Source organism: Pseudopodoces humilis, chromosome 7 (assembly GCF_049639895.1).
Source record: "Pseudopodoces humilis isolate 2021_Gansu_Grassland_sample_001 chromosome 7, ASM4963989v1, whole genome shotgun sequence".
Classification (NCBI taxonomy): Eukaryota; Metazoa; Chordata; class Aves; order Passeriformes; family Paridae; genus Pseudopodoces; species Pseudopodoces humilis.
Window position 1 is genome coordinate 18,912,428 of NC_142206.1, and position 26,928 is coordinate 18,939,355.

Consider the following 26,928-nt stretch of genomic DNA (forward strand, 5'->3'; position numbering starts at 1 on the left):
CCGCTCCCGCCCCCCCCCCCCCGCCGCGGCCTCCGAGCGCCTCGGCTCCGGATTGGGCGTAACTGGTTTATTTTTAAAAGGAACCTGCTTTCTCTATTGGCCGAAGGAGACGCCTGTCAGCGTGACGTTGCCTTGTTGCTAGGCCGGGAAGGTGGGAATCGAGGGGCACCCGCCCCATACGCTGACTGGCCAACGGGAAGCCGAGATCCCGCCGCCATCCGCTTCCCACCCTGTCGCCGCCGCGTAGCCGGGTGATTGACATTGACCAGGAGGCCAGTGAGAGGCCGCGCTCCGCACAGCGCCCAATAGGAAGGCGCGAACTGGGGAGAAGGGCGGTACCGGGGCGAGGTGATTGACAGGTGGGCGGAGGCAGAGGAGGGCTCGCCGGAGCAGCCATGTCCGCCATCTTGGAGCGTCGGTGATGGTGGCGAGCGGAGGTTTTCCCGCCTGAGCGGAGGCACCCGGGGCCTGTGGCGGGGGACGCGCTGCCGAGGTACGGCCGGGACGGCTCCGTGATCTCCGCTCTGCCGCTTCCAGGGGAGCAGGGCTCTGGCGGCGGCCTCTCCCCGGCGGGGCCGGCCTGGCGCCCCCCCCCCGCCCGGCGGGGGCTCCGGGCGCTGCTCGGGCGGTACCGGGCCGGGGCCTGCCGGGGCCGCCGGTGCCGGTCGTGCGCGGCCTCCCGCAGCCGCAGCGCGAGGCCCGGAGCGGCCGGGGTGCGGCCGCGGGGCGCGGGCCCGGGGCGCGGCGGGGAGGCCGGGCCGCACCGCGCAGCCCTTCCTTGCCTGCCGCCGCTTCTGCCCTGGGTGCCGCGCTGGGGTTCTCTTGGGATGGTTCGGTTGTGCTGGGGTTTTAACAAGGCAGCTTATTTGAACGATAATGTTTTACAAGCGTAGCAGTGTTCCGGTAAGCTTTAACTGCTGTTAAATAAGTTTGGCAAAATCTCACTTAGAACCTGCCAGTTTTTCTGGTTTTGTTTTGTGTTGGTTGCTAAGAACCTTCCGAAGTGTAAGAGAGAATTAGTGTTTTAGTCTATTTAGTGTCGTAGGAGACTATCTTATATGACATAAGTGCAATTGAGGCTAAAGATCATTTCTGTCAGCATAAATGTTGTTTAAGTCAGAACAGTGGGATACTTTGAATGGGTGTGTTGCTATTTTAAAAAAAGTTTTCTGAGTGGAAGATTGGAGAAAACTTAGGAGTAGGTGGATAGCTTTTGGAAGGGATCCTTTGAGATGTTGACAACTTAAAAATGAAAAATTACATTACTTACTGCTGGTGGTATTACTTAGGTTTAAAATGTCCTTCAGTGGAATGAGTCTAAATGTACTCTAGCAGTGCAGTGTGTCTTTGGATTGCACAAATACCTGTGTGTTTTGTCTTTTTTTCTGGGATGCTGAAAGATGGGAAGTCTGTCTGTTTCAGTGTTCCAGAAAGATTGCTGCATTTATTTGAATTGAATAGTCTGTTTCCAACAGAAATTCAAATAAGACTCTGATTACTTAGCTCTGTGTTATTTATGTTTTCAGTAGCAAGACATGGACTAACTGAAGCTTGCAAGAGTTTCTTTATTATACAAGTAGAAAATAACACTGCAGAATTACCTTTCAATATGTAAATTGTTAATGAGATGCCATGCAAAAGTAATATCCAGTTTACATGTTTTTTTTGACAGTTTATGTTTTTAAGTACTTCTTTAGGTTCTCTTAAATTACTTGTTTTGTCTACCTATGGTATTATTTGAACATTAGAGATTTTTCTTATTTGCTTTCTATTTGAAAAGCAGAATGTATAGGCATTGAATCCTGTACTGTCTTGAGTTACTAAAGGAATTTATTTTCTAAAACTACGTGGAAATACTGTTTTAGCCCGAAGAACTGTTGATGAAGTCTGTTTACAATGACCAAGGAAAACATTGAGTTAAGTGAAAGCTGTAGTTTAGAAATTCCGGAAAAGCAACCTGTTTAACAGGACTGCCTTTAAGTGGGGTAGTGCATTACAGCTTCTTTACAAGCCAGTTAGATTTGTATGTAAACTGCTGTAAGCATCACAGCTTTGGATTTTTTTGAAATACAAATCAACTAGCTGTTATTCTCTTACGGAATTAAAGATACTGAGTAGTTTATGTGTCTCTTCACAATACTGCCTGCAAACTACTCACTTCTGCTGAGTTGCTGAAGTGAGCAAAAGTGATGTTTTCCTTTGTGATGCTTCTGTCTTGCACTTAAGGGAGGTGATACTGTAGCCTGTGTGCCACTCAGAGAATCAGATCGTGTTCCAAGAATGAAATTCAAGTGAATTAGTAGATGGAACTTGAATTTAGCAGTATTAGAGCAGAAATCTGTGTATGTAGCTTAAGTATTGACAGATGTTGAGAAAGTGAACTCTGTTGTTATGGCTTAACATCTTTGCTTATTTACTCAGCTTAAGCTTGACATGCATGTTTTGTGAAATGCAAAAGAGCTGTCTCAAAACCAACCAGTCAGAAGGCTGGGGCAATCCGAAGGCAGAAATGTGTTCTGGTCCACTTTCCTTCGTGCCCATTAATGTTCTGTTTTATCCACGACTTTTAAAAGCCTTGAAGTGCATACTTCATTCCATGGTTAAAGACTGCTCTTTGTAAGTATATTGCAATAAGCCAGTTTTAGCCTCAGTGTTTCAGCATAGTACACAACATCGTTGTAGGTGGGAGACTTTTGTATTCACTTTTCTTGGGTAAATTGGTTAATTTATGGCCTCTGGAACTATGGTGGAAACCATGGCTTTTGTGCTTGGGCAGAAGAGTATGAGCACAGTGATCTCTTTCTCTGGTAAGGTAGGATGGCTTCAGCACATTGCCCTCTAGATTAGTCTTTTGTAGTAGCACCTTCACCTGTGATCCTTAAATTTGCTGTGTACTCCACTATATCATATGCCAGGTTTAGGAATACTGTGTTATCTCAAATTAATATCTCACAGCCAAATTCTAGAAGAACCAATGTCTGGTTGGGTTGTCCTAGGAGTAAGATGTAGAGCCATTGATTTTTGCAAAACTTTTCACAATAATAAAAGAAGTATGGGTAAATGTAAAATAATATCTTGCTTGTGTCTTCTTTGGTCAGTTGGAGGAAGAGAGCAAAGAACTTCAGAAACTAGTGGTCCTAGTATTTTTGGGGTGGGAAGCAAGCCTGAAAGATTGAGAAGACACGCAGAGAGCATGAACATCATGTTGAAAGCTCTGCATAGCGTGTTTAATTGTTTCTGTAGTGTGTCAGGGTGCCAGCATCTGTTTTAGAAACTATATGCTACTAAGCAACTGAAGTAAAATATTTTTCTACTCTTGGATATTATATGCAGCTTTATAGCTAGTTTGGGATGCTTCTCAGGAAGTGAAATAGACTGACTTGAGAAGATTGGGAGGACATGCAATTTAAGCCTGCCCTCTTTATGGAATAGCTCTTCACATAATATTGGCAAAAAAATTGTTGTTATGAAATACTAGGCTTTTTGTGACCCTTGATTATTTAATAGCTTATATAACATATCAAGAAGCACATTTGAAATGGTATATGGGGTTTGGAATAGGTGAAAAAGTTCCTGCCTAACCCTTTGACTTTTTTTTTTTTGTTCTTGCTCTTAGTTCATACAGTCATCCCTTAATTCTGTTAAATGGATGTAGCGTTTCCTCTTAAACTTGAAATGCACAATGAAAAATCTGTGGGACATGTTGCATATGTTCCAGCTGTGGAAAATAATAGCAGAAGCACCTCACCATACAACCTTATGGACCAGTGAAGCTGTAACACTCCACTGGAGGGGAGATTATGTTGTTAGGCATCTTGGCAGAATGGCAGAGTGCCTGGGATATGCATAGTGGGGATTTGATTAATGAGGGGAAGGAGACTGAAAAGGGAGAAGAAAAAAATATATGCGTGTGCAAGCAGAAATTGCCCAGTGGTGAGATTGGAGGAATGATTAGTTTCCTTGGAATGTTCTTAAAACTTTATCCGATTTTGTTTTCAAATGGGGTGGTTCCAAACATTTATGCAGTTTAAATTGCGCATCTGTAAGGAGCTGGAGCACATGGCCTTATGGTCTCTGGCCTGTGTCCGCTGGTCCTTCTTAAAAACGAGCACAGGAACACCATAGGCCATCTCTCATCATCTCTGCCAAAAGGTGCTTTTAAGCCTGAAGAAATCTCTAAAGCCTTTCTAGGATGCCCAGGCCCATCCTGGGTGAGACTTGACAGATGGCCATGTGATTTCCAGTTTAGTAAGAAAGCACGGTTGGGATGGAAGATGAAAACTTCAAATTTTTTAGTAAAAAGTAGTTTCTGAGTTAATTAAATATGTTCTAGAATAGCTATTTCAGTACTAAAAGCATTCTGATTGTTAATTACAGAAGTGAATTCCAAGCCTCCTACCCCTGTTACACAGTGGGGGAGTTCCCTTCTTAAGTGACCATTGGCAGGATTTCTAACTGGTTACCAGTATATAAAGTAAGATTTTGTTGTACAAATTGAACTTCTGCTGTGGGTTTTTGAAGTGAATCCCATTATTTCCTAAACTATTCTATAAGTGTACATGATGCTTCTTTAGAGGAGCAAAGCCTAAGACTCTAATCCTAAGTTGTGTGTTACACTTTTCTCTCTTGTGCGAGTAACCTAATTGATAGATAAAAAGCTTCAAGTAGTGCTTTATGCAGTGGCTGTAGGCAATGGTAGTGCAGGTGTTGATTGCATTTTCCCTTGTATTGTACCTGGTTTGAGCCTTTGCTAGAGCAGAAAACAAGGGAGCAGCAGATACTCTTAAGGCTTGCCTTGCTACAAATTGATATTATTTCAGTACTTGTTTGCATTGTGAAAGGAATGTAAGCCACTGCCCCCACAGGGTGGATTTCTACACCTTTGTAGCGGAGTGCTTAAACAACTAGTGATTCTCATAGAAAAAGTGAAAATACAATGCTATTTGCTTTTTTTTTGTAAGTATAGTGGTAACCATGTCTTGTGTTTCCAATATACTTGGTGTGAAGGAAAAAAAGGGGTTTTTCGCGGGGGAGTGGGGTGGGTTTCAGTTACTCTAAGTTTCATTAAGGCAAACATCCTAGGTTAGGTATTGATGAAAAAATTCATTTTTTCTGTGATTTGCAGAAAGAGGGCTCTCCAGATTCTGTTCTTGGTTACTGTGTGCCTACTACTTTGACAAGTTCCCAATCTTAAGAGTTCAGCTGTAAACTTTAGGTCTGGTTTGAACTGCAGAAATTGAATTAATGTTATTTCTTCTTCTACTGTCTTGATGGACTTGCTGGATATCCATGTAACTGAAAGCTAAGTCTTCTAGAAAATAAAAATAATAAGTGACATTTGACAACTTAAGCTATCACCAAACTTCTTGGAAAAGGATGGAAAGTTTAGAGACAGCTAAAATGAAGCTGTGGTGGTGGCAGGAACAGATCCACTTTTAAATAAGGGGGGTTTCTACTGATGTAGGCATCTCCCTTCTCTAAGAACTCAGCGTCCATTTAATTTCGGTGTTGGTCTGTCTAGATGGAAGTGCACATAGAAGTTGTAACAGCACAGGGGTTTTGCTCCCATCGACCGTGTTTGTCTTTTTCTGTTCTTTCTGGCTATTACAAAGGAGGAGTTTGTCACTGCTCATGGCAGCTCTGGGAGGTACTGACATGTAGGTGTCTTTCCCTGTCTGTGAGGGACAGCTGTAGAAGGTACACTGAGCTGGCTGTGAAGTATCAGTTCTTCCTTTTGGCTGTGACAAGCAAACATTTATCAAAGGATCCTTCTCTGTGTACTTTATGTGTTCCAGCTTTAATCCACATCTAAATAGCAAAAAATTGTTCACTGAACACTATTTAGTGAAATTTGTTTGATAAGGAGATGGTGAAGGTAACATTAATGAGAGATCTGCATTTCTTAATGATCAACGTAAAAACCTAATGTGTCTTTTCTGGCTGCTTTCCTGTACTGTAAGGGCTAAGGCTCTCTTTTAGAGCCACAATATAAAAGTTTATACATCTAGTACGAGTAGTATGTGATTGAAGACTAAACTTACAACTTCTGAACCCATTAATGATTGATTACTTTAAGTACTCAGTAGTTGTGCCAGGTGCAGTTGTCTTAATATGACTTCAGTCATAAATTAGAACATTTTTTTTTTTCCTGTGTCTGCCTCGTCCAGTATGCCCTCCTGCTGTACTTAAATATGACTTATTTTGAGAACAAAAACCAAGGAACTTTAACATAGCTGAACTGAGTACCAACTATACTTGGCTTGGATGCTCTGCTTCAAAAATGCAAATGTATAATTTGCAAAAATGCAAGTTATAAGTATAAATTAATCCCTAATGCCTTGGTTATTGACTAGGGAATTTAGTTGCCCAGATTGGACTTGAAGAGATAGGGTATTGAAGGCACACAAAAATAATTTTGAATCTTTTATGTATGAGGCAATCTGTGGAAAAAAGATTCAAAGTCTGAAAAACCCATGGGGTTTATGTATTTACTTATTTATATATTTATTTATTATAGGAAACACCTGCAGATGTTTTTCACTATGGGAAACTGGATGCCTTTTAGGGCATAGCAAAAAGCAACGATGTTAATACTTGTATGAGATTATTTTTTTTTTTTCTTTGAAATGCAGTGGTCCAGTCTTTCCTTCTTCTAGACTTGGGAATTCTGAAGTTTAACTTGCAATCCTAGCAATAAGGCTTTAAATTAGAATGCAGTGGCGTTGGGTTTTTTCCTTCCCAGGTTGAAGTTGTAACCTCATGCAGCCAGAAATGAAATTATTTCTAAAGACAATAAAAATTTGTAGTATGGTACTGATATCATGCTCAAAAGAAGTTGTTATTATAGGTTATCCAAATACGTAATTTTTAAAAAAATTATTGTAGGTAGTGAACATTGAATGAAACCACCTAAGAAGTCTTGTTACAGACTTCAAGGCATTTCAGACAAAGTTACTTTCTGTGCCACTTTGCAGAGCAGTAACTTGACTTTTTGGAATGGTAATAAGACTGTCAAGACAAAAGAAGACTTAAGTTCAGGTCTTAAGTAAATTGATTTCTAAGTCTTTGGCTCAGCAGGGTATTTCTCTTTAGGGCTCTATCATGTAATGCTTTAATAAATACCATTTTAAATTCTGAGCTTGCATTTTAAATAGCTTGGTTTCTTTGAAACTATATGTTTAAATCCCTTGAGTAGGCATAGGGCACAGAAGTATCACTGTAGTTTTGTGTAACTATAACCTATCAGTGCTGTTTTCAGTCTTGCATTTGGATTAGTTTTAACAGTGTGTGTTCAGTAATTCCTATTAGTAAAGTAACACTAGGTGAGAGTTCAGGCTCTTCTTGTAGCAGGAGAAAACTTGGCAGATAGATTGGTAGTTAAGAGAAAGAACGTGTAAGAAGGAGAGGATGCTGAAAGTACTGATGATGAGTTACTGTGTGGTAGCCCCCTCTTGAAAGTGCACAAAGAAAATGAAAGAGAAGATAGTTGAGGGAAGGGTCATTTCAAAAGGACACTGTATCCCTTAACTGTGGCATATTGCTTGAATGGGTTTTTTAAACTCTGTTTGCAAGTTCATGCTAGTGTCCTTAGGGTATTGCACAGCTGCTGATCACTACAGTGTAAAAATTTAGACTAATCTCCCTTTGAAAACAGTATTATTAAGGTCTGCTGCTAAATCTTTGAGACAGACTTGCCCCAGAGTTGCCACTTGCAACCACGGTAGAATTCTGAAAGGCACAGAAACAAATCTGCTCCCTGATGCTCCAGAGAGAAGCACTGAAGTAGATTTTTAAAAAGATTATTTTGAAGATCACAGAGAAAATAGTAGGTTTGCCTTTTTTAATGGAACTTTTTTTTTCATTAAACTAGGGTGGGTCTTGCACTTGGAAGAAGATGTCTTACTCTATTAGACAGTCTTGATTTTTGTACTATTGTCCAACAAAATAAAAGAGTTCCATGGCGAAGCCATTGCTTTGGTTGAGACAACAGAGGCACCTCTGCCTAAAAAAATGTGTGGTTGCTCTGTGTGTGTGGTTTGTAAAAGCACAGTGTGTCAAAACTCACATTACTGGAGTCTCCAAAGTACAAATTGCCTGTGGGACTGGGGAATGGGAAAGAAAGATAGCGTTAGCTTAATAGCCACTTCAGACTTGACTGAGAAGGCTTTTTGCACTGAAGTTACGTGATGTTGCTGGGTTTCTAATTTCTTTTCTGGAACATGTTTTTGCATGTACCTAAATAAAAATGATATAATTCATTAAACTTACATAAGTGAGAATTGGTGAAATCTTCCCATTCAAAGCATTATTTTCTTAGTTTTCTGAGATGAGTCTCAGAAAAGTCAAGCTGATCATGCTTTTTTAATGCTCATTGTTTAACATTGGACAGTTGTCTTCCTAGCACTCTGCATTACAGAAGGAGGATATTGAATCACTATTCAGCTGTTTTAGTCTTTGAATGATAAATTGATCTATTCGGCATCAAGTACTTAATTGACATTCCATATGTATTAGGATATTTTTCTTTTCTGAGTATTTACCTTCATCCTCAGGGCATCTGCAGAGGTGGGGAAAATGTTGTGTAGACTGTTTTCCTGGAATATATAGGGTATGTTCTGTTAAGGAAAGTAGTGTTCTTGTTTGGTTAAAGGCTCAAATAAAGCTGTAAGACTGGCATTAGGCTGGGGAAGTTTCCAGGTGACTATAAAGCATTTTGTTAAATGCAGATACCAAAATCTAAAGAAGTGAATATGCTGAAGTAGCATCACTCCCCTTCTATCTAGGTGCTGCTTCTGTGTTTTATTTCTCTTGCTTGGCATTGGAAGAACTTTCCTACTTTTGTCCTAGGGATTGTATTGTTAAACTTGAAAATGCTAGTATTGTAGAAAAAAGTATAGATGGGGCTTAAGCTCCTTGGTGTAAAGCAAGTCAATTTAGTAGTCTTTGCCCATGGGCAAATCAAAATGAAAGATGTTTTAACTTGCTTAAATTAAAGATTAAGAGAAGAAATAGCTTCAACTTTTCTTTTCATGATGTTGGATTTGAACACTCTTTGAAAAAGATTGTTAGGGATTCTAACTTCCATTTTAAAAAGGAAAACATGTTTATGATACTGTCATTAGGGGAATATTTAGCTTCTGTATGCATGTAGGGCGGGTTGAATAGTTCTGTCAGTTTTTTCAAGATATGGTAGCATTTCTTGATATCCTAATTAAAAGAAACTGGGAACTTGCAGTTGTCAAAGCTTATTTTAATGGCTTTGTAAAGCTTAGTATGAGGAAAACTAAGAAGATACTCTTGCCCACAGCCTTTAACTAGTGCAGTTCATGTAATTTACTATGAAAATTCAGGTTACCTGACCAACAGTCCCAGAAACCTGTAATGAACTTGAAGAGTTAAGCAAGTTATAAATTGCTTCAGATTTTAATTTTGAAGTTGCTATCTTCCTGCAAGAGTCCACTCCAGGTGTGGCAGCAGCTGTAGCTGACTGGAACTTCAGGAGGCAAAACATGGATGTGCTCCTAGAAGCTGCTGGCTACCATTTCTGAACTGCAAATGGTCTTGAAGTATTCTTTTTAACGAGACTGGGATTTTGCATGAAAAAAATAAAGCAAATAATAGACATGAATGCACTGTCTATACAGAAAGAATGCTGGTGTCCTGGTTAGAAGTTGCTGAAGTAGCAAACTTTCTTTTACCTCCATGTATTTTTCATGTGCCTCAGAATTTAATTTATGTCCAGCTTTCAAGGCCTAATCCACAAGGGGAATAGGAGGATGAACTTGAGAAAAAATATCCAAACCCCTGCTGTCTTTGAACTAATACAGTGAACAGAATAAAACACATGCTTATAAAAGAAACCTCTGGTAAAATTCATGCCTTTCAACTTAAGTCTGTGTCTATAAGTTACTGTACTTGTTTCTAAAATGTTCAAACAAAAAAGTTTAGTGCTAAATCAGTGTGTCAGTGTTACTGGGGGTGTTTGCATTTCCAGAGCAGCAGTAGTAGTACAGGAATTCAGGACTCATTTACACCTGCAAATTATGAGCTGGTTGGGACAACGGTAGAACTGATTTTGTCCAAATTCAACATCACCCATTTTATTTATCGGATTTAGGAGAGCTTTTCCTCTGTAATCCTGAGCAGGCTTGAGGTGATGTAATTTAGGGCAAAGATGGAAGAGTCAGATCCTGATTGCACTGTCTCTAATGGTGTGTTCCCTCTTCCTTGGTTGCACTGGCCCCAGTGATTGATAGACCCTTTGAGCTAATTCATCCTATGGACATGGCAGAAAAACTCTTGTCCCTTCTTCCTCCTACATTTGCCACTTTTGGAATAGTTTTTTTCATTTGGAAATATCTTGGCAGAGGTTTTGTCAGTGTTGGGGAGCCAACAGAGGGTGACTACACAGCAAGGGGTAGAACAAAGCTGCTTTACATAAGCTAATTTAGTATCCTAAAGCACTCCTGTGAGACACCATGAGGAATTTTCAGTCCTTATTCTGAGTGTGAATGGTGACATTTCAGCATACACATGTATCCTCAAAACAAGGTGTTGGAAACTGATAGCCAAAGCATTCAGAGTTTAAATCCTGACCTAAGTGAGATGCTTCTCATTGTTTAAAAATGGCCTTGGTTATCATGAAGATTTTTCTATAAACTTGTTTAGTTCACAAATGAGAATTCTAGACCAGTTCAGATGCAGCAGTGTCTTGGCCCTTCAGCTCTTACCGCTATTGATGGTTCTTACCACAACAGTCGTAACAATCTTACACAGATTGATGGTTGTGGATGACACTTTCAGGTCAAGTTTCTTCGAGAACCACCTGTCCAAGGGGTTACTTAAAAGTTTTTGGGAGGTGATGTTCTTGGTAATGTGGTAACACATGAGTGTTCTAAGGAGTGCATGTTACTTTGATTTTTCTCATCTGACATTTGGAGAGGTGTGATGGGGAGCAATGCTGAGTCTTAAATTAAGATTTCACAGTGCTCTGCCTAAATGTTACATTAAACGGTTTTATATTGCTAGACTGTAATTTCACTGGGGGATCTTTCTGGGCCCATAAGCCAGTGGAAGAAGGGAAAAGATTCTACTATTTTGTGCTTAAGCTGTTTTTCATGGGTGTTGCATAAAAATTATTGGACTTCTCCTGGCCCAGAGAGGTAATAGCACTAAAGTATTCCATGCCCTGTGCTTCTCTTTATTAATTGTAGTCCAGACCCTTATGTTCCAGAAGAAATGCTGGTATTCTGCTAGTGGTTTTGTCACACTTATGAAACACCTTTATTTCAGATGTATGAAGTTATAGAAGTTAAAGTGCACAGTGAATTGCTGTAATAGCAGCACTATTCAGGAGCTTGCAGTTCTTGCAGTTTTTTACCAGGAAGCACAAATGTTGCATTGGTTTCTACTAGCAGAGACATTTGTTTGGTTTCAGTGTTTGAGCCAATAGAGATGCATGGAAATGGTATTAGAAACAGACATGGCCCAGTTCATGCAGCATTAATAAAATTAATTTAGTCCTCTTTCTGGCAACTAATCACTTAGTGGTTAACTTCTTTAATCTAAAAATGTGTGAATAAAGTTTGTTAGGTAATACTTGAAACAGACTTTGCCATGCTATTGCATTTTGTGTGGAAATGGATTCTACCCTGGGTAGTTGTGTCTTGCTGTATTTTCTGGGTCTATCAGATAAACATGAACATGGGTGTGGTTGGGGTTGTGATGAGTCTTCATAGTTCTGTGTTTGAGTGTAATCAGTCTGTGTACATGACAATGCTTCCATGCTGCCCTTGCATGTTACCTTCAGGTCTAAGGTTTTGACCTTGCATCATTTGATACTTCTTCATGACAGAACTGTATTAACTTAGCTGGCCTCTTGCTGAATATAAGCCATCCCTGGATATAGGAAGGTCAGATTTAAATAGACTTGAATGTCATCCAGTCAGGTGATTCTATTTTTTACATTATTTTATGGAAAGAACTCCTGTGGGTTTTTGGGAGTGGGGGTTTGTCCCCTTTTTCATAAAGCAATACCTAATTTGTGCTGCAGAGAGGAACAGTCTGAGTTAATAAACCATATGTGTCACTAAATGTAAGTCAGTCTTTAGACCAACCTCTCTACTCTTGCAGATTCCGAGGTGGACCGAAAAAGTCCTGATTGACCCGAACAGGGTTCTGGTGGTGCACCCTTCATAGGGTGTGCTATAATACATACACTCCAAGTATCTTGCTGATTTTGATTACACTGGAGTCTCTAATTTACTATGTAATTCTATTGCATTGAATTCAGAAGCCAAGTGTTCTGGTGCTAGGCAATGGTATTTAGACAGTGAAGTCTTCAAACAGAAGGCAGAGTAAAGAAATAACACAGGCATTCTTGTAAGGGGTGTAATAATATTGGTTTTCATTTGGATAGTTCTACTAGCAGTTGAAATCTGTGAATCTTAAGAATGTGTAAACTCTTGGGAAAGTGCATTAAACTAAGCAGGCTTCTTACTTTGTTTCCACATGATGTAACTGAAGAAGTGATGTTCTCTTCCATTTTGGAGCTCTGCTTTGGAACATAGGTACACTTCTAAAATGCAGAAGCAGTAACCTAGAAAACTTAATAAAGTTAACTGAGTCCAGAAAATTTGTTTACTTTTTCTGCTCTAGTTCATCACTTGACTCACAGGGGATTGTCAGGTCTGTCAGGCATGGAGACCTGAAGGTGTGTGGGTGAAAAAACGCATTTAAAAGACCTTGAAGAGAATTATGGTCAGTGTATTACACTGAGCTTCAGTTCATGTGTATGATACTTAATAAAATAACCCAAGAAATTATCTTTAAGGTCCTTTCCAACCCACGGTATTCTTTGAATCTATGATCTTTAGGTTGACAGAGACCATCTGTTAAATTATGTGCAAAGCTCAAAAACCAGCTTCGAAGAAACAACTCCTTATCTTTAACATGGAAGGTGTAAAATTAAATCATTATTCTCTTTGGCAGAATGTTTGAAATGCTTTTGAGGTGAATAGTTTGGGTTTTTTAGCTGAAGATGTATTTGTGACAAACTGATAGCAGAGCTTCTCAGCCAGATACTGGATAGTCAGTGACCTGAGTTCATAAACATGCCACTAATTTTGCTGCTCTTCTTAGTTGCAAGTATTTTATTTTCTATAAAAAACATTACCCATGTTCCCAAAAGAAATGGAAGTATTGTGTTGCTTGAAACCCATGTTAAAAAGCAAAATCAAGAAGCCCTTCAAGGTGCTAGAAAGTGAAGATGAATTTTTGTCTTAGAAATTCTTCCTGCAACTGCTACAAACAGCTAATTGGAAAGAAAAATCTGTTCATAGGATGCTTTTTCTTGCCTGTTTGGTGCTGACTAAAGCACAGACAGCTAAGTGTCAGCCTGAAGCCAGTGTAAGGATACTTAATAGAGCTTTTCAGTTCTTACGGTGTGAAGCAAAGTAACATTGAATTATCAAAAGTAGAGATTTTCATAATGGTGACTGAATGCTGTCTTAATTCAGCTTGTTACTTTGGAAGCCTGGGTATGGTCTGTGCTGGTTTTTTCGAGGTTGGCCTGTTTTCAGATTGAAATTGGCTGAATTCTTTATAGACTTGTGCCAACATAACAGGCATTCTTAATGCTTCTTAATTTATTTCTCTGCAGGTTTGTGGATAAATTATATTAATATAAGGGAAGAGTTATGAAGATAGGAAAAAAACTACTGCAGAAAGTAATGGGTATTTCAGATCTTCCTGATCTGAAGATGGTACTTTATGGGAAATTACTAATAGTTTTTTTTTTTAAAGTTTGGATTTGTGTTAGATTTCAGTAGAGTGCAGATTATAAAGCAAATTTCATTTCTGTGAGACAAAGAAGTTTCTTCCTTTGACTCCCAAAAATGGAGGGAAATGTTAGAATTGGTTTAAAAGTAAATAAATATTTCAGATGACATGCTGCTTTTCATTTTATTTTCAGTGTATGCTCTGCTGAACTGACACTTTTCTTCCTAGCAAGTTGTTTCGTTCCTCCGTTCCCGTGTTGTATTTGTTGCGAAACAGTCCTTAGCGTTCATGCAGTTGTCAAGCTATTGAATAGAACCTATTAACAATATTAAATTACACAATTTTTTTTTTTTTGTCGTTGTAGGAAGAAATCTGCTTCATCTAATTAAATGCTAATTCAGTCCTGCTAATCTGCTAGTACTGTAGATTGAAAGATTTTTTTGCTGTTGCCAGGATACCCTGTAATGGGCAAGAAGCCTGAGAGAATACAAAACGTTCTGATTTTTTAACTTTTAAAAACTTTGTGTTTGACAGGTAAGAAACTATTAAACTTCACCTACAGCAGTAGATTTAGCTTCTGCAGCTATAAAGTCTTACCCTAAAGCATTCAGAAACCACTTAAATCTTAAGCTTTTCTTGTCCCTGATGTCCACTAAAGTCACCTGATTTCATAGGTTCACATTTACTTCTTTCTAAGCTGCAGTTCCTTCAGGTCAGGCTTTGTGGCCATGCCTTCCATTTTCTTGCAGCTTTCTTCTAACTACTTTCTAGCTGGCTGATTCTAATTTTGTCTTTTAACCTACTCTGCTCATGCACTATCTTCTTTCTCCACCCTGCTTTGGTTTACTATGACTATCAGGGGTGTTCCAGACACACTGTTGTGGATATTCTGTTTGTTTTACAGTGTTTTGCTTTTGTGCCAGGAAGTGTATCTGCTGCCCAACCTTTTTGAAAGAGTTTCAAAGCAAATGTGTTCATGAACTGACATATAGTAGGTATGGGTAATATTTATAGATTATTATATACTGTCTTCTGCAATTTAATTTTTTGGTACTAAACCTCATGTTTCAGTGCAAAAGTGTCTTCTGGGTAGCTATGCATTGTTGAGCTTGCATTTTATATTACAGAATCATGTGCATTTCTTAGTGCAAAGATATCTTCATTTTTGTTTTGAAGCTAATTGGAAGAATTAAGAATAGGAAAAATCTAAGTGAATTCTGTGTCCAGTGAATATTTTAAATTTGTACTTGGCAGTTGATATGGAATTACTAGAAAATGATTCATCTTCTCTACTTGGGCAGGAGAGATTACTGTCTTAATTTGTAGCTATTGCAGGTAATCAAGATCTTTATTTATTAACACTTAGTAATCTGTGGTTTGAGATAGTGTAGGAATTGATGAGGATATAGTTGTTGCTTGGTATAAAATTGCTCTTGTAAGTTCACTGCAGACTGTAGATTTCACCTGATTTTTCTACTTCTTTTGAACAGTTATGGCCTTGGATTTTGAGGTGTTGGTATCTTGGAGTGCACTTTAACTAGTTTGGATTTATTTACATACTTCAGCGTGTCAAAGCTATTGATTGTTGAGGCATTCAGTCATAAGGAGGGGTGTATATGCACATGATACGTGTGTGTATGTGTGTATATATATATATATATATATATAAATGTATTATGTAAAAGGACATAGGATGACAGAATAGTTAGGGTTGGAAGGAACCTCTGGAGATCATCTAGTTCACCCCCCTGCCAAGGCAGGGTCACCTAGAGCAGGTGACACAGGAACATACTCAGGTGGGGTTTGATTGTCTCCAGAAAGGGAGACTCCATGACCTCCCTGGGCAGGCTGTTCCAGTGCTCTGCTGCCCTCAGTGTAAAGAAGTTCTTTCTCATGTTGAGGTGTAACTTCTTGTCATTTAGTTTATGGCTTTTGCTCCTTACCCTGTTGCTGGGCACCATGGAAAAGAGTCCAGCATCATTGTCTTGACACCCAGCTTAGATATTTGTACAAGAATGAGATGCTCTTTCAGTCTTTACTTCTCTGGACTAAAGAGGCCACCTCTCACAGTCTCTTCTCATAAGTGATGCTCCAGACCTCAAATCCGTGTCTTTGGCCCCTGCTGGAATCCTCTCCAGTAGCTGCTTTTCTTGCTTGGCCCGTGGAGACTAGATTGACCATTGCACTCCACTCAGATGTGGCCTCCCTAGGGCTGAGTAGAGGGGCAGGATCACCTCCCTCCACCTGCTGGCCACACTCTTCCTGATGCACCCTGGAATACCATTATCCCTCCTGGCCACAAGGGTACGCTGCTGACTCATCCACAAATGTGTTACTGTCGTTCTCATCTAGATAGGAGTGCAGCTGGGATTCATAAATAAGGGAGACTAGGTTGATAAATAAGGGTAAAAGTGATGTCGCTTCGCTTCTTAACTGTTCTGTAACAATAGCAGGCTCCTGCTCATGTCTGATAGGGGAGTGAAAGTTCCTTTTTAATAACTTGCCTCAGTAGAAGGTGGCATCTTGTTAGAGAGCTTGTTAGGAGATCATTGTCTGTCTTCATACACTTTTCTGGCATGTTTTTCTCCCAGTCAAGAAAGGACTGCCACATGGCATCTCCTGCATTTCTCTCAGGAGGATGTAGTTACCTCTGAAAGTATAGTAGTAGTTAGCAGAGGAGCACATGTGCTGCAAAAGAGAATAGTGTCTGGAAGGAATCCTTTCCTGGCATCAGGAGGCCACTGTCGCAGCAGTGTATGTGGCCAAGTATGGCCATCCTGGGAGCTGGGGAGGTTGGGAGATGCGCTCATGTGGGAGAAGGAGGCTTAGGTAGACTGAGAGCCCCTTCTTGAGAATCACTGCCCTGTTCCTGCCACCCCCTGGGCGTAGGGACTGCCCTCTGCCTCCCTTCATGTGCCTAAGCTTCAGCCTGCTCTTCATCCTGTCTCGGGTCCCCTGCATGAGACAGTGGCAGCAGGTTTGCAGGAGGGTCAGAGATCCTTGGTAACCTCCCACTCTGCAGCCCCCTGTGACCAGCAGTGGCTAAGAAAAGGGTGATGCATCCAGAAATCCTGCTGTGAGGAAAGAAGTGTAGCCAGCCTGCACAAGATCTCCCTGCCTTCCATGAAAGAACTGTTGATTGGTTTTATTTCCTTTTTAGTATCTTTTGTAGTTTGTTATGCCGGTGGACTAGGAAGGAATGTGTGTGGTATTAGAAGTATGTATTAAATTGTTGAGGTAGAGGTAATTTCATGCTATCTGTTTGCTCCTTTCTCCACAGAGTTTGTTTGAAACTTAACTACTTTATTATAAGTAATGAAGTTTTTATTTTCCACTAGGTCTCAGGTTTGTGACATGAATAGGCTGTTCTGACACTGAAGAAACAGCTACATGTTATTTTGTATTCACTTGAGACTTGGAAGATCAATTTGATATAGAATACATTTTGTTATGAAATATAGCAACTGTACCATGAAAGTTCTCCTTTATTTCTCCTTTATATCTCTTATTTATGTATTTATTTTTTTTTTTTCTGTGATTGCTGGGTGTAATTCTACTGTAATTAAATCTAGAGATTTTGAACACCAGTTTACATCTTTCTAGCTAATAGTACTTAGTGGACCTCACTGCTCTGATGGAAAAGAAATTTATTCCAAATAGGTTAGGACAGGCAGTTGTAGACGTCAAATTTATAATGGGTGATGCTCTGCTGAGTACAACAGGGAGTTTAAAAAGTATCAACTAGAGTGTCTTCTGTGACTTTGCATTCACTGGTAATTCTTTTTAGCTCTTAATTTTTTTAAGACGTGCATTTGTGCATAGTTTTGTTTTGAACAGATGGTCCACTTTCAGTGTCAAAATAAGTACTTTATAAATGCTAGGACAGTGTCCTATTACTGTCCATTGATTGGAGGAAGGGGATCCCCTGCTTCAAAACTGGAATCTAATTAAACACACCTAGATAGTAATTAGGTGAGGTTATGTGAAGCTGGCAGAAGGTCATGCTTGGCATTTGAAATATATCTCTTAATGTGTGTAAAGCTTTTAGAAGACAATCTACCAAAGTTTTTCATGATAAAAAAATTATTTACTATCTTTATTATTACTTTGTCCTTCCTTAAACTTACCTACCTACTTGGTTTTTAGGAGGCAAAGGATTCTTTGTATTGGAAATGCTTTTGTCATTAAGAAGTGCAAGACCATCTTAAAATCAAGGACTCCTTTGGTGGTTGCTCTCCTTGTATCCAGCAAGTAGATTGGCTTTTGCTAGTTGCTGCACAGAAATTATAAATCCTGTTTTGCTGAAGTAGGCTACTACATCACTTAAGACGTGCTTCAATTGTGGAAATGTTTGTTGGTACAAAAGTAGCTGATTTTCTTTTCCTTCTGTACTTGAACCCTATAGTAAGAAAATACAATAGTGCACAAAGAAAAGTGATGGATTCTGGGTTTGATTTTTTTTACAATGAAGTAATTGTTACAACTATATGTAGCATTTTTCAGAATTTCGCATACTACAGAATCTTCAGCTTGACACTGATACACTTAAAGTTTCTCTTGCTTGAAAAGTGAAACTGGGCATTGCAGTAAAATCTGTGAAGTTCCTACCTGAAGCTCTGTTTATATACATCTGTGCAGTTGTCAGGTAAAGAGCCTCCAGCTGGCTACTGAAATCCTTCTGGTTTTCTTTCTACACTAGTCTAGATGCCTATGTCTGCTTGGAGCTGCCAATACTCAATTTCTGTGCGGAAATCTGAGGTACTGAGTTGGAAGGAACTCAGTGTAAAACACCCCTTCATGTTTGTTTAACCTAAGTATGATGCTTGAAAGTTCAACTCAGAGGAACAGTGTAGTTTTTATTATTTGGTTTTCTTATTTACTGGAAGGACTTCTGGATGCCGTAAGGACTTGTTAGTCTGCTTTGTAAAAGTCTGCTTTGTCTCAGTATAGGAGATGTCCTAAATCATAAGCTTTTCTGACTGGAATTCACATCTTAGTTTGGTAGCTTGAAAACAGGAATGTGTCTATTCAGAAAAGTGAGTGACAGCTACCGTCACTTGAAGCTACAGAGAGACTTTGTGATACAACTGTTACCAGTTGTATTGTTGGTTTTTTTTCATGGAAATGCCACTTATGCGCTTGACTTCCTAAAAGAGCCATTGACTAGTTACTGTTAAAAGTACTAGTGGGGTTTTCTTTCCCCTTAGCAGACAGAAGACTTAATTTTTCTTCTTCATCTGAAAGGCTTGTTTCTAAGCTTTATTTCTTCCTTTTAGCAGATAATAAAAGTGAGAATTTGAGTTACTTGTATGTCAGCAATTGGAAGCAGGCTTTCTTTGCTTTGTTGAACTGCTTTTTTCATTTTAGATTTAAGTCAAGTGTTTATTACATGGAATGCTATTCATTCAGAGAAGAAATTGTTAACAATATTAATTAAGAAAACATAGCAATGTTTTTCTGGATATTAGATGTTACTCAGGATCTTGACTTGTAAGTTGTGCATCAGCAAGTTGATGTAAACTTTAATAAGTATTGTTTAATGAACTGGATGTCAGTCTTGCTTACTGGGAACTTTCAGAGATTATAGAAGACTAACACATTACAAAAGACGGTCAAATACGTGGAGCATCTTTGCCATCTTTAACACATTTTGTCTTTCCACATGTGAGAGTTTTTAACGTCATCCTGGATTATTTTGCTTCTTGTAGTTTCTAATCTTGAGCATATCTCATATTTGGAAGTCTTTTGTCAATCTCGCATTGAGTCCAAATGTCTTTTTCTGCCCTGATTGAAAGTGAAGTAACATTGGGAGTAATACAACCCATTTGACCCATTGAGTTTTTTGTAAATTTGCAGGTAGTGAAGTCTTGGAAGGAGCACACTTGTGAGTTTTGGATAGAAGGCCTAATCCAATGGACTGAAATTTGAAAAAGCATGATGATTCAGAATTTCAGAACTAGTAGATTTTGGGAGGGAGGGTAGAAAGGTAGGCTGTGAGAAAAATAGCAGTAACATGTTTTGATTTTAAAACTATCAATCAAAACTATGCTAGGCTGATTCTAGATTACTATCAGTAATAATGGCTATGAAAATTCTCTTCTCTTCAGGGTTCCTGGACTTTCCCTTTGGCACAGTTTATGTTGTTTATTTTTCCTTATTTCAAAGGACCTGGGCTCCTGTTGAGAAGTGATGGAATAATCTGTGGCCGGCACCTGACATATTGAGGGAGCAGCCCCTAAAAGAGCTTGCCTGGGAGACAGTTTGTGAAATAACGCAGTAACATGTTTGCAGTAGTATGCCTCTTTTTTTGTTATTGCTCTTTTCTATTGTTGAATTTCTCTTGAAATAACTGACTGAGAAATACATTGAAACTACTGAAATGAGCATTAATCACTACAGAGGTATTTAGATCTGGAATTAGCATTGATAGTGGTTACTTATGAGGATGGTATTTTCACTAATTGGGGCAAGGGGAGGGATTTGATCTGCTTTCTAGAGATTTAAAAATCCCAATCAAAAATATCATCTGGCTTTAATAATGCACTGGTTTCAGTTCCTCACAGTAAGTTTGTGTGTGGCTTGTATTATCCACAAGCTAGTGTTTTTTGTAACTGTATAAGTTGATTTAAGCTAATTTGTAAGATCAGGTGTGTTAAACCCTGGGTGAAAATTTACTAATACTTCTAGTACAAAATAATTTTTTTCTGCTTCCTAATCATTTAATACTGGCATGGGATGTTAGATTAGTACCAATATTACAGTTGAATAAATCTGTACATTGTTTGATTGATTTTGAATCCCCTATCTTTATGAACAGAAAGCTATGCAATCTAGGGCCAGTTGTGAATGTTACAGCTTCTGAAAAAAGATTAAGCGGAGTAAGGTGATCAGTATGTAGTGGTTAAAGCAGCAATTAAAACCTTCAAAGCAATTAAAATGTCTCCATCGTGAATATAACAAGCTTTAAATTATTTAGGCTGAATACTGAAAGTCTTGCTAATGGAAAGATTGTGCACACAAGGGTTTTGCTAGATTCTTGAGGTAATTTCTGTTTCCAAACTGCTCAAGTGCTAAATTTGACACAATGCTGTTCTAAGTAGCTGTAGTATGCATGCTGAATCAATTTTAACTTGGAAATAAGTGCTTAAATGCTGTCTCTTAGTTGGAAAAGAATTGGATATTTCTATTCTAATTTTATGGGGTGTTTTGATTGTATGACAACAGCATAGTTGGATTATTGCCTTTAAGCTTGCTCCTGTATACAGCCTACAGTTTACAGAAGTGTCCTTGCTAAAATAACACTATTCACTGAAATTCCCTGCCTTAACTACATATCCTCACAGCTGATATTGCTAATGCACAGCAGTAACTAATACATTGAACTAATCTTGCATGTTTGGAAAATATTTACTAAAGGAACAAAAGGAGTCTTTCTTTATTTCTTTCTTAGTGCTGCTCAAAACTACTACTTTCAATTGTAAGGAAAGGAAAGTTACCCTTACTGTGTTCTAGTATCTCTTTTCAGTCCACTTAAAATCTGCATTCATATAAACCAAATTAATGCTGTGTCAGAGGTCATGTAAAAGCTCTGTTTTCAGGGCTGGAGGGAAATGAATTGTTTATATGGAGCTTAATGAGAGGTGAAAGCAAGAATTTATTTGATATATTGTGGACTGAAGTACTCTTTTCTGATAGCACAGTTGTCTCAGTAGCAACTGTTCAAAAGGTGTCTTAGAGAAAAAGAATTAATATAGAGGTGCCGAAGTATTTTATAGAAAAAGATGAAGTTGTTCATTCTTACAGATCTGTTACAGCCTCTTAGAGTGTTTCAGTGGTTGGGGCCACTGCCCTTTACATGTTTGTGTAAGACATCTTGGCCTTCGATACTCCTCCTCTGTCAAGTTTGTGGAGGCAGGGACAATTAGTGTAGTGTTGACATTAGCTCCTCTGAAGTGTGCTTCCTGCAAGCTAAAATTCTTTCAATTCCTCTACCTTTATAGATGTTTTCTTCAGTGATGGGGGTTGTATTTCAGTGCAGTTATTCTCTGTCCGTTTCATCTTGGCCCAGCTCAATTAATTGCTGAGTAAATAGTTCTGAATCTCTGACTCAATGGATAGATTTCTAAAAAAGGAATGGGAAAAGCAAATTTCATATCTTTTTCTTTAATGCAAATTAGCATGTTCTTTTCATGTAAGTAAAACCCTACCTAACTCTTACCTTTGGATGTTAGAATAATGGCTACTGCTAATATACTGCTATTCTTCTCACACAGACCAGCATGTTTTGGAAATTTGATCTCCATTCATCATCGCACATAGATACACTTCTAGAGAGAGAAGATGTAACACTGAAGGAATTGATGGATGAAGAGGATGTTCTACAGGAGTGCAAGGCTCAGAATCGCAAACTTATAGAGTTTCTGCTGAAGTCAGAATGTTTGGAAGACTTAGTTTCATTTATTATTGAAGAGCCACCTCAAGACATGGATGAAAAAATTCGATATAAGTAGGAAGACTTTTGGGTTTGGGGGAAATTTGGAAGGTGGAAAGAGGACTAAATAAATCTAGTTAATTTGATAGTGTGAATCCCTGTGTGCTGGTGTATAGTAAAATATTGGTGTATTTTAGATTAAGTGTGTTTTCAAGAGGCTTCATGGAACTTCTAAGTAAATAATTCTAATATATGCATAGTTTTCAAATGGAAGCTTCTTATCCACAAATGCTTCCAAAACCATTTCCTGTCCAAAGCATTTGCCAAAAAAAACGGTCCAACCAGAACTCACATTAAGAATCCTGTAGTTGTGATTCAGAAAATAGTTGAATGAAAAACCCTTTTTGGGTAGTATAACTGAATGGTTAGCTTTGTTTTGTTGACTTGTAAGATGTTTTGAAGATGCCTTTTAGAAGATTCATGGTGCTCCTTGGAAGAATGTCCTTAGGGTCCAAATGCTGATGTTTTCCTTTCTGGAGTATGGCCATGACTTCTGGCTTGCTGAGAAGGTTCAAACTGAAGATCCATCTAGCAGTTTGTAGAAAAGCACTTGTATTGCTTTTGGCATATTTTACTGTTGTCCATACAGAAAGCTGCTTTTTGTCTTAAAATGGTGTATTAAAATAATGGGAAATAAGCTACGCTCCTAGTTGTAGAACTTCCGCATTTCTGGTAAACCAAGCCTCCTGTGAATGTTTCTAGTAGAGCTGGGAATTGAAGCAAGTAAGAAGTCAGTACTTGAAGGGTTGGACTTAACAGTAGAACTTGAAATGAAAGCTTGCTCTTTCCTTTCTCAACTTCCTACTGGTGTTCTACTGCTACTGAAGATAGAAGTAGTGCACTCTTCTTAAATGAAAACAGGCTGAATATGCAGTTTTATTACTTTGTGTTAGTAATTTATATTTTGTATTAATTAGTTTGCTGCTTCAGTGTAGATCAGCCCTGCTTGAAAATCTAGTCAAATGCATTATCAGGATCTGAATTTAGAGCTGGAAGTATGAGAACTCTGAAGTATGAGTGATGGATAATGTTTTCTTCTCCCCAGATACCCAAACATATCATGTGAGCTGCTTACATCAGATGTCTCACAGATCAATGATAGATTGGGAGAAGAAGAGTCCTTACTCCTGAAACTGTACAGCTTCCTCTTCAACGAATCTCCTCTAAACCCTCTACTGGCCAGTTTCTTCAGCAAGGTGTTAAGTATTCTTATCAGCAGAAAACCAGAACAGGTAACTATTTGCAAACTCTCCAACTTAAAAAGTGCTCTGATAAAGCTGTAGTACTCAGCAATTCTGCTTTAAGACTACAGGATTGAGGGATAGCAGCAGAGTCAAAACAGAGCATTCAGGTTCCACCCTAGCTGAAGATACCTTTTCATTTTGCACATGATTAAAAAATACACTTGGATGAGTAGGATGTATTTGATTCAGATTTGCTTGAGCTATATATGCAGTCAGTGTGTGAGTGCCTACCTTTTGGCTTAGCTTAATTCAGTGTTTTATATGATCATATTTGCATTTATTGCTGTTAAAAGCAAATGTAAATTACTTGAATCGGTGATAGTGATTTTGACTTGGTGTGAAGAATTATTTAGAACAAGGAGAGAAACATTTGGAGTCCTTGTTCAGAAATGCTCTTGTAGTCAGTGCATGTGATCCAATACTGCAAACAGCTGGCATGACTTGACTCTCAAACGTGAGTTACTGTTTGTATTAAGAATTTTGTTGTGTTGAACTTTGCCAGAGATGAGACTGATTCATATCAAAAAGAAAACTTGACTCTGTTTTGCATTTTAAGTAGGTTATGGTCAGCAGGTTGGGTTTGAGAGGAGACCCAGGACACACTGCATATAGTATGGATCTGCCCTGTGCCCTTTTAATGTTTTCTGCCTGGGATTTATTTTATCTTGTCTTTACTGCAGGCTTTAAGTGGCAGAAGTGTTTAAGAAGTTCTCACCTATTTTGTCAGTTTGGTAGGAGAGTGAAATTAAAAGTGATCGGTGTAATTTATCATGTAAAATACATGAATCAAACATAAGCTTACTTTTTCCTTTCCAGATTGTGGATTTTTTAAAGAGGAAGCATGATTTTGTAGACCTCATTATTAAGCACATAGGGACCTCTGCTATCATGGACTTGTTGCTCAGGCTACTGACTTGCATAGAACCTCCACAGCCCCGGCAAGAAGTGCTAAATGTAAGTAAAATGTTGCAGAACTTTTGTCTGACATGTGTGAATTAAGCTGGCTTAATGTCTGCTTGCTTTACTAAGTTTATTTCTTGAACGTGCTGAAATTGATGTGTGGGGTTTTGTTTGTTTGTGTTGTTTGTGGGGTTTTTTTTTGGTGTGGTTGGTTTTTTTTTTCTTTTCTGAGGTGCCAGTACTTTTCCACTGAAACCCCAGTGCCGTTGGGGACAATTTAGTACCTGAGTGGCTGTTCTCTTTTGCAGTCTTTAATATCTAACTTACACCCGACAGGTGAGGTGCAATTTTAAAATTGTTTTGGACCTGACCAAACACACTTATGGCATCAAAGTTTGTTGAAATTAACCTAAGATTTTCTTTTTTACTGTGGCTCAGAAATGCTGGTTTTACTTTTTCTTTTCTTTCTGAAGTACTGTTAATCCTTATTTAGAAGTATTGGCATTTTGACTTGTGGCAGTTGTCAAAAGGCTACTTTCAGTTTCAGGAATTCTTTTAATTCGTTCACTTGGGAAAAATTCTTATTAACATCCACAAATGTTTTTACAGTGGCTGAATGAGGAAAAAATTATCCAGCGGCTTGTGGAAATAGTACACCCATCTCAAGATGAAGATGTAAGTATTGGTCTGATGATGCCTTGGACTGGCTATCTAGAACAGAGGCTAGACAGAGTTAGAGAAAGTGGGTGTTTAGTAAAGGCCTTGAAGATACACCCTGGGCAGTGCAGGAACCTTGCAGAGGCTACACCCAAGATGGACGGCAGTCACCAGTTTTCTCAAACAGATATAAATAAGTTGGGTCTATTTGCATATGAGAGTTTAATTGTCCAATTACAGCGTCAGGTAATGAAGTCACATTGCTCCAGTTTGCTTCTCCCCCCCCCGATTCACTTTTGTTTATACTTCCTGGCTTGAGGCTGTGATGGTGACCTTGGTTCTCAGGCCTAGAAGGATTGTTTTATCTGACCAAACTGTAAAGAGAGCTTACTAACACTCTCTATGAAGTTGACTTATACGCTAATGCAGCACAGGATCTGAAAAATATAACAGCTGAAGCTTAAGGCATCACTGGCACTCTCCTGGGTCTATCTGTTCAACTGTACAACGTGGTGTTAGAACTTTTTAGTTTTACTGTTTTCTTCTTGCTTTTTCCAGTAAGCTGATTTCAGTATTAAGTGTGGTTATTTGAGGAAGGTTATGTGGTTTTGTTTGCCTCCCTGCCCCCTTTTTGGGGATCTCAAAAAGATCAATATGGATCTTTTTGAGATCCATATTGAAGCCTTAGGCATACTTGGAGTTGTTGGAAGATTCAGCTCTCATGTATTGCCACCTTAATGTTGGAAATAAATTCTTGCCTTGTGCTTCAAAGTTTTTTTTTGTTTTGTTAAAGTTAGTTACGGCATAAAGCTCTGCCTGGATGTTTTTGGGTAGGAGAGCTCTTGTCCATGTTGAAGCTTTCACCTTTTTTACCTGAAGAGTTAAAAATCCAACATGTTATTCTTGTAGTGAAAAGTGCTGTTTTTCTGTTTCAGAGGCATTCAAATGCATCACAGTCACTCTGTGAAATTATTCGTCTAAGCAGAGACCAGATGCTACAAGTACAGAACAGCTCAGAACCAGATCCACTGCTTGCAAGTTTAGAAAAGTAAGCTGGTTTGAATTTTTGATTTTATTCTCACTTCATAAGAACCTAGTATTTAACTTTTGACCTTTAAAACCTTCAGTAATGGCAAACTTTCAGGTGAATTTTCTTGACTACCCATCTTCTGTTTGTGTAATGAAAAATAACTTGGTGAGTAAGCAGAGCATACCTGGAGGATATTCTAGTGGGGAATGTGGGAGTGAAGTTGTCTCATTAAATTATTTCCTGTGCTGCCCTTACATGTGGAGGTCAGCTTGATACTGTACAAACTAAATATGGGAGACTTCAGCTTTGTTCTATTACTTAAGTTAATCTAAGTGTATGTTTCTGCCAGAAATTATTCTCATGTATTCCTTTCTCCCTTTTATGTGGGCAAATGGTAGTTACTTCTGCTAGCTGCTGTATCCTGTAGTGATTTAACCTGCTGCCAATGCTTTTCTTTTCAGACAAGAAATCATAGAGCAGCTTCTGTCTAATATTTTTCATAAAGAAAAAAATGAATCTGCAATAGTCAGTGCAATCCAAATCCTATTGACCTTACTTGAGACAAGACGACAGACGTAAGTGTTACTATTTCACTTGGTTTATGCCTGCAGTAGCAAATGCCTTCCTTATGCTTGTGACCAAACCATTTCTGACCTGTTGTAGCTGAAGGAGTAAAAATGCAAATCAGTTGTGGTTGACATTACTACACTTTCACCAAATGACTGGTCTTTCTGCAGCTTTTTCTAGAAGCTGGTGTGAGTACCAGTAGACAGATCAGACTAACTACATTTCATCAGTTTGTTTCTGGATACAGGGAATAGAATAAA

General features: G+C 38.8%; 1 protein-coding gene across 7 annotated transcripts in view; it reads left to right on the forward strand.

The window, feature by feature from the left end:
• The first annotated feature begins 371 nt into the window (after positions 1-371).
• The window catches only part of PPP6R3 (protein phosphatase 6 regulatory subunit 3), a 57,383-nt gene continuing 30,826 nt past the window's right edge, over positions 372-26,928 (forward strand). For 5 of the 7 annotated variants that reach the window (XM_088058157.1, XM_005522382.3, XM_088058160.1 and 2 more), the window contains exons 1-9: positions 386-493; positions 14,144-14,313; positions 19,945-20,072; positions 22,053-22,285; positions 23,316-23,502; positions 24,331-24,468; positions 25,024-25,089; positions 26,007-26,119; positions 26,563-26,676. In XM_088058157.1, coding sequence (XP_087914283.1) covers positions 20,061-20,072; positions 22,053-22,285; positions 23,316-23,502; positions 24,331-24,468; positions 25,024-25,089; positions 26,007-26,119; positions 26,563-26,676 — 863 coding nt within the window. In that variant the 5' untranslated portion in view covers positions 386-493; positions 14,144-14,313; positions 19,945-20,060. Of the gene's footprint in view, positions 494-14,143; positions 14,314-19,944; positions 20,073-22,052; positions 22,286-23,315; positions 23,503-24,330; positions 24,469-25,023; positions 25,090-26,006; positions 26,120-26,562; positions 26,677-26,928 lie in introns of all 7 variants that reach the window. The other 2 variants (XM_088058159.1, XM_088058158.1) reach the window with 2 other exon arrangements.